General features: G+C 38.0%; 1 protein-coding gene across 4 annotated transcripts; it reads left to right on the top strand.

Moving 5' to 3' along the window:
- Positions 1-1,273: 1,273 nt before the first annotated feature.
- Positions 1,274-6,388, top strand: LOC142539268 (uncharacterized). Of its 4 annotated transcripts, XM_075644601.1 has the most exons (9): positions 1,664-2,106; positions 2,207-2,314; positions 2,394-3,032; positions 3,898-3,977; positions 4,672-5,247; positions 5,330-5,416; positions 5,504-5,592; positions 6,078-6,178; positions 6,210-6,388. In XM_075644601.1, exons 1-8 carry the CDS (start codon positions 2,085-2,087, stop codon positions 6,145-6,147), a joined length of 1,671 nt encoding a protein of 556 aa, XP_075500716.1. In that variant the 5' UTR covers positions 1,664-2,084; the 3' UTR covers positions 6,148-6,178; positions 6,210-6,388. The 4 variants fall into 4 exon arrangements, with proteins under 4 accessions (XP_075500718.1, XP_075500717.1, XP_075500716.1 ...); XM_075644603.1 differs by lacking the exon at positions 1,664-2,106 and adding an exon at positions 1,274-1,601 and having other exon boundaries at positions 6,078-6,388; XM_075644602.1 differs by having other exon boundaries at positions 1,660-2,106; positions 3,898-3,978; positions 4,682-5,247; positions 6,078-6,388.
- Positions 6,389-7,183: the final 795 nt, after the last annotated feature.

The following is a 7,183-nucleotide window of genomic DNA, read 5'->3' as shown; positions in this document are numbered from 1 at the left end:
CACGCGCTGGGGAGCTGTGCAGACGAGAGCGAGGGCGCTGGGGCGAGAGCATGCGAGGCTGTGAGAGGCGACGATGGGGCGAGCGTGCTGGGTGAGAGGCGGGCATGCGGTGAAGGCGAAGGCGTGCTGTGTAGGCGAGAGCTAGGGGCTGTGGAGGGGCGAGGACGAGGCTGAGGAAGGGCGTGGGAGAGACGTGGCGCTGGTTAAGGGGAGCGGGGCGAAGCGGCTGTGCGAGGGGCGAGGGCAGGGGAAGGGCGGGCGTGGACGCGTGCGAGGCTGTGAAATGGTGAGGGGTGAAGGTGCTGGCGAGACGTGGTGGACGAGGGTGAGGCTGTGGCTGCGGGGCGAGGGGAGGAGGAGGTTGGCGGGGGCATGCGGGGCGAGGTTGTTGGCGATGGGGAGAGGAGGTTGGTGAGGGCATGCGTGATGCGTCTCTTTAACTATAAAATTTGTAAATTTATTTCTCAGTATTTTATACACGACTTATGCTATCATGAACTCAACTCGTACGCAAACAAAGGCGTACTGTTAGAGGATATGAGATTTAAGTGACATACAAAAAAAGTTGAGCGTAAATGACAAAATCAATATGTACTTGTTTTTCCTACAAGTTTAGAGATAAGAGCAGGTCTCTTGTGAGACGGTCTCACGAATCTTTATCTGTGAGACGAGTCAACTCTATCGATATTCACAATAAAAAGTAATACTCTTAGCATAAAAAGTAATAATACTTTTTCATGGATGACTCAAATAAGATATCTGTCTCACAACATACGATCCGTGAGACCGTCTAGAGATAAAACATATAAAATAATTTACTTCGTCGAGAAAGCGTTTTTACTATTTCTTGTTTTGGGGTGGATTTGACTCCATAATAGCTTTCATTTTGTTCTTTTCATGGATGACCTAATTAGAATATTCGTCTCATAAAATTGATTCGTGAGATCGTATATAGGAGTTTTTATGTTCAATATAATATTGTAATTTTTTTTAAATTCAATGGATATATTTATTTAAAAGTTCTGAACCCAATTCAAAATTCTACTGTTTCCAAGATACGATAAATCTTGATTATAACTCAACCAATCCAATCGTGAAAACCAATATTTTATATTTATCGACTCAAAACAAAAACAAAAAACCATAGTTTACAGATTGGCTACAGTTGCTTGCAGTGGACGAGTTGAAACACAAAATCAAATTAGAAAATATAATTTACCCCTTATTAATATTATATTATATAATATTAAAAGAATCAAACATCATGATGAAACCCAGAAGAAATATGATTCTGTATGCCAAAAAAGAAAAAGAAAAAGATTCTGGGTTTTATTTTCCGAAAAATATATGAATTACTCTGCAAATATTTCCTAATTAAACCTCTTCTGTTCATAGCTGTTCACATATATACATCAAAGTAACGTCTCATGAAAAACCCACAAAGATTCCTTTCTTTTTATCTGTCCAGAATTTCTTGAATCCTCCGCCAAGTGGGGTTGGTCGAAACGTTGGTGGGTCAATAGCGAAGCTGCGGTACAACAAAGAAACACATTAAATCATTGGGAAATTTGTGCACCAGAAGAATCTCAATATGGAAGAAGGTAGCTCTTTAATATGTAGATTTTTTTAAAAAAATTAGATAGATCGTTATTGACTTTTGATTTTTTATCCGTTTTGATTTACTTTATGGGTTGGCCTGAATTTTTTGGCTATTAGTGATTTTTGGGTTTTTTTCGTGTTTCTGTTCTCTGTGTGCATTGTTGCTAGAACTATTTTTTTCCCCATGGTTTGGATTCTGGTTCCTGGGGTTTCTGTCTTTTGCGTCAAAATTATGTCTTTTAGGCTTTAATTTGATTTTACTTTAATGTGCTGTAGCCATAATTTGCGTTAGTGTTTGAAGGTTTTAAATTTGATGTTTGGTTTTCTTTGGTTCATACGACTGATATTATTCTGCTGCTGACATTGGGAATCATGTATACTTGGAGGATCAGTTTGTTTTAAAAGAAGAATGGTCTATTATTTGTGTTTGAGGAGTGATTGGCATGGAAAACAAATGATGAAATAGGGCAGATAAATTATAAGACATGATATGTGCTAAAAAACAAGGTTTTTGGTACTAGTGGGCATTTATTTTTTGGGATTCTTGTGGTCGATAGCTTGAGGGGTTATAGACTTATAGCTATCATTTCCTTTTCAAATGTTGTAGAATCATGTGAGGTACATTATGAAGATGATAAAACCCTTCCTGACAAGAGCAAGAAGAGGATTGTCAAGACACGTTCTCAGGTTGAAGCATTGGAGAAATTCTATGATGGTAAAGTTGCTCATTATAAATCTTGCTGTTTCTGTGTCCATCTCTGACGTGATTGTAACAAAGCATTTTTTTTCCACAGAACATAAATATCCTTCAGAACCCATGAAAATACAGCTTGCAGAGTCTATAGGTTTGACAGAAAAACAAGTTTCTGGGTGGTTTTGCCACCGGAGGTTGAAGGACAAGAGATTGCTGAATGGGGAAACCTGTGCAATTGGAAAACAAGATCGTTCGAGTGGGGTTATACAGGATCGAGGTAGTGGACTTCGGCAAGATTCCTGTGGCAGCACAAAACAGGGCGATGATAGAAATTTTGATACCAGAGAGGTTGAAAGTGGAAGATTAAATGTCCAAGCAGCAGACTTCACGCATGAACGCGGTAGACAGTATACAGGAAACAACACTCCCGTGAATGATTCAACTTCAGGAAGTAGTTCCTCGCTACCTAACATGCCTTCCCATCACAATGGGGAGCCTTTGGATTTGTCAACTTCAAGATATCTAATACCAAAGTTTCCAGTGGAAGTGAAGGGTGGAAAAGCTAGGTCTGGTCCATCAGGTTACTTAAAAGTGAAGGGTCAAGTTGAGAATTCTGCCATAACCGCTGTTAAAATGCAACTAGGGAGACATTATCGGGAGGATGGCCCACCACTGGGTGTTGAATTTGATCCACTTCCGCCTGGTGCATTTGAGACCCCAATGCAGAATCCAGTCGATGGTAAGTTAGAACAGTTAATAGCTATAAATTTTCAACATGTGCATTATTTTCTTTAGTTCTACAATTTTAAACCATGTCAGTATTTTATTCTCTGAACGCCCTGAAATTTTATGTACTTCTATAATTTGTGAGTGTTTTTGTCTCCATTTTTCTTAGTATTTGAAACATGTCATTCACTTTATTTTTATGCATTTAAAATTGTCTGATAGCTCGTGTGAACTAACCATTTCATATAAAGAACTGATTTAGGAGTCATGATAAACTTCGATTTTTTTCCTTGACTTGGAAACTAATAATGTTTAAGATTTCATATGATGCCTAGCAGATCAAATATTTGCAGGAGCATTCTATTTCCTAGAAGAGTTGGATATGTTTTTCTCCTGTGAAGATTTAAAATCCTGTTATCTGCTTAGTGTTTGTAATATTGGAACAGAGCTCAAAGATGCTGACTTCCTTGTATGCAACTTGTGATATTATATTTCGCTGTGTGTTAATCTTGATTTCATTTTCTAGATTCTACTCTTGTACATTGGTCTAGCGATTTTCTTGAAATTTAACTGTGACCATTATCACCCGTACCTGAAAAATGTTAAACATAAAGGTGTTATTTTACACCATCAATGTGCTGATCCTGAACTGCCACTGTCAGCAGTTTGGGAACTATGGTGAATTTCTGTTCGTCTCATATTACTTCTCACTTGGCAATATGATATGTCCCTGATTTGTGGTAATGATATGTCCCCGATTTGTGGTATTTACGTGATTCCTTTTACAATACATGGTGGTTCTTCATGTTAACTGAGCTGTTAGGATGCCACTCAGCAGTTTTCTCTGACTTCTCTTTCTTAATGTGCATACTTTTCAGAACCTTGCTACTCCGGAGAACCTATCGTTCCTGCTTCTCCTGTTGTTTCAAAGATCCGCCAGTACCCCACTTTTGACAAGGTGAGTTAATTTTGTGACTTTTTCTTAAAAAATTAACTTTTGCTTGTTGGAGTATTTTCAGGCTTATTAAGTGGTTAAAATACGGCGAGTGTTGGACTTGAAAAATCAATGCTTCAGTTTTCAAAAGATTAGCCTATCATTAAAGAATGCCACGATCACTGCAAACTTAAACTTTGTCGATGCATTGTTGTCCTATTGCTTATGCATACAAAAGGCACCAAACATGGTGCAAGGTTTGATGTCTCGGATGACCATATTCTTGAGTAACTAAAACATATTTCTATTTGGATTCTTGTGAGATACACCTAAAATTAATATGAACTGTTGTTTGGTTTTATTTATGTTTTGCTAATGGATAAGTTATTGAAGAGCTATAACGTTCTGCAGGACCACAAAAATGGAAATTAGGCTTTTGATGAGGTCTTAAAAGTTGATGACTTTAAGGAATTTTTTTCTTTTTGATTATAATGAAATCTTTGCCCATGTCTCAAGCAACGATATTTTGGGTTGCTGTGGTGTTCCCCTTGAATCTTTATCTAAAACAATATTAAATATCTTCACAATCACACTTCAGACATTTGGTCATTGCTTTCTTAACAAGTTGTGAAGAGCAGATGGTCTATTTTAAGATAACAGATTAATGTTATAACCTGATATTACAGCAATACTCATTATAGTTTTCATTTTATCTCAGTCCTCTCAAGACTTTGGATACAACTCGGGCATGACCTATCATAAGTCTAACATAGATAGAGCTAAAACGATGCATGTGTCTCATCCTTCGGACAATTACTTTCAGCAAAAGTTTGGGCAACAGACTATGCTTCCCAGTAGCGGTGCTTATTATCCCCGGAGGAACTTTTCTGTAGAATTGCCCGAAAATTTGGCTGAGTACACGCCTGGTTGTGACGATAGAGATGTAAACCAAATGAGGTCAAGACAAGGTGTTGAAGTAGTGAGAAAGGGTTCTTTTCCGAATCATCGTCATAGACTTCCCTGTGGCGTGAAGGTGGAAGCGGAACCTGCTGAGGCTTGGACTCATAGGTCCAATGCTGTGAAGGTGGAAGGGGAACCTGCGGAGACTTGGACTCACAGGTCCAATGGTGTGAAGGTGGAAGGAGAACCTGCGGAGAGGTGGACTCGTAAGTCCAATGATAACATCGCTAAGATATCTCATGTAGATGTAAAAAAAGAGCCTTCTTATATGGCCACTAAAGGCGACGATTATCACAATATAACAGACAGATGGATGTCCCAACATATTATTAAGGTGCGATGTTAACTTTTATGTTTTGATGACTAAGTCCTGCGTTTATACATTGGTGCTGAAATTCTATGCTCCAATTATGTAGGATGGCAAATTTTATGGAGAAAGGAGAACAAAAAAGGAAAACTATGAGCCAGATCAAGTCAAGATACCTTTTAAGAATGAGATGCCTGTAAGTTTCGTGCTATGTCAACACCAATCTTCAACTTTTTCCGATCGAGTAAGTGAACATTTTTCCCTACAACTTTTCTCAACACAGGCTCCAAAAAGGTCGAGAGGTGAAAACTTGCACCAGCAACATCAGCAGAGATCGTTTCCAGTAGATAACCAACCATGGACCTCTCATAGGTTTGACCTTATACTTTACCCCAACATTAATTTACTGAATTCTAGTGATCTTGGCTCTATTCTTCTTTCCATTTCACAATCTATGAGTCTTGGTAATGGGGTGCACAAGAGCTGTGTTAAGCTTGAGCAGTAAGCCAGTAAAACACTCGAGCTCGGACTGTTACCTGTTTCAATTGCTCGAAATCAATTTCAAAAAGGTTGAAATTTTTTAGAATTTCAAAACTAACTGAGCTACAATTTAGATCTTCAAAATATTTGTCGGCGAGACAAGTTATGGTTGAACAACTCAAAATATAATAATAATAATATAAAAAACAGAGGTATGCCTTCAGATTGACAAGAACTCTTACTTGAGCTCGACTTATATGTACGAGCTAGATCAAGAAGTTACAGATAACTACTAGAATTTGAAAGAACTGCATCACATTTGTTACTTTTATGGTTTTTTTTTTGGCTGATGAAGGTGCACATATTACATGCTTTAGGTCCAGAGCAGAGATGCCATCTAGTTTCAATGAAGACATGGGAAGCGCGGAAACAACTTCTTTGGTCTAGGAAAATGGCGACGATGTGTGGATTGTTTACAGTCAGTCGGCTCCGATCCCATGCATTTGTAGCATTTTGTGTAGTTTGTACAGTTCATGTTTTCATCAGCATTGTATCTTAGAACTGTGTTAATTATCAAGCAATTTGTCGTAGTGCCTTTTGGGTATCATCCTTGCCTGGTGCTAAATTATGGGATCTTAAGTTTCTGGTAATTACAGCACCATGTTTTGAAAGCATTTTTCTTTTTAGTTACTGTAAATGTAATCAGGGGCGGTACAATTGTGTTTTCTAGCAAGAAAATCCATGAAATCAATCCCATGTCCCTCATCTCTTACAGATTGAATTCTCGACACGTTTCGAGTGTAACAATACGCTAGAGCTCACATCCGGCCCCTTTTCAAAGTTCATGTTCGTGATTTTAGGTGTTATTTAGGTAGTTTGATTAGCAGGTTAGCCGCGTTCCGTCACCGACTGGGAGCTCGTCTTATCAGCAACAACCATAAAATACACCCAAGTCCACCACCTCTACAACTTACCTGTCCGTATGATCACATACCAAAAGGACCATTTGCGGGACATATAGGCCAACAAACAAAACCAACACTCCAAAAAGGGTAAAAGTGTTACTCAATTTGCCTTCACAAGAACACGTTTTCTTTATTGTTGAATCGGTCATTTTTAGGGAGTACTATATATTAATATGAGCAGCTAGATTTTTAAATTTCGACTCAAATTATAATATATCACGTTTTTTGTGAATGGGTATTTTTTTAAAAATGAATTTTGAATATAATATTTGCTTGTAGCTGACATTTTGAACGTTTAAACACCGACATGCGTCAATGAATGGAAAAAGATGGAAAAGCCTAATTGGTGGACTAAAATTAAATCTATTGGATAATAATTATTATAATCTTAATTGTGTGCCAAAATTCAACTTTTTGCCAATACTTTACTATAGCTTTGATTATTATGCTGTAAATTGAAGCAGACAGCCCCTTGTCTTAAAAGACCAAAAAACAGTTTGCAACTGTTGCCAATTTTT

Source organism: Primulina tabacum, chromosome 3, assembly GCF_025594145.1.
Source record: "Primulina tabacum isolate GXHZ01 chromosome 3, ASM2559414v2, whole genome shotgun sequence".
NCBI classification, from domain to species: domain Eukaryota; kingdom Viridiplantae; phylum Streptophyta; class Magnoliopsida; order Lamiales; family Gesneriaceae; genus Primulina; species Primulina tabacum.
The sequence above is the reverse complement of the archived record's forward strand: the minus strand, read 5'-3'. Positions and strand labels throughout refer to the sequence as shown.

Excerpts from the sequence above, each read along its gene's own strand:
- LOC142539268 (XM_075644601.1), top strand. The coding sequence starts at position 2,085 with ATGATATGTGCTAAAAAACAAG. Across the intron at positions 2,107-2,206 it reads GATATGTGCTAAAAAACAAG|AATCATGTGAGGTACATTAT; the intron begins GTTTTTGGTACT and ends CAAATGTTGTAG. Across the intron at positions 3,978-4,671 it reads AGTACCCCACTTTTGACAAG|TCCTCTCAAGACTTTGGATA; the intron begins GTGAGTTAATTT and ends ATTTTATCTCAG.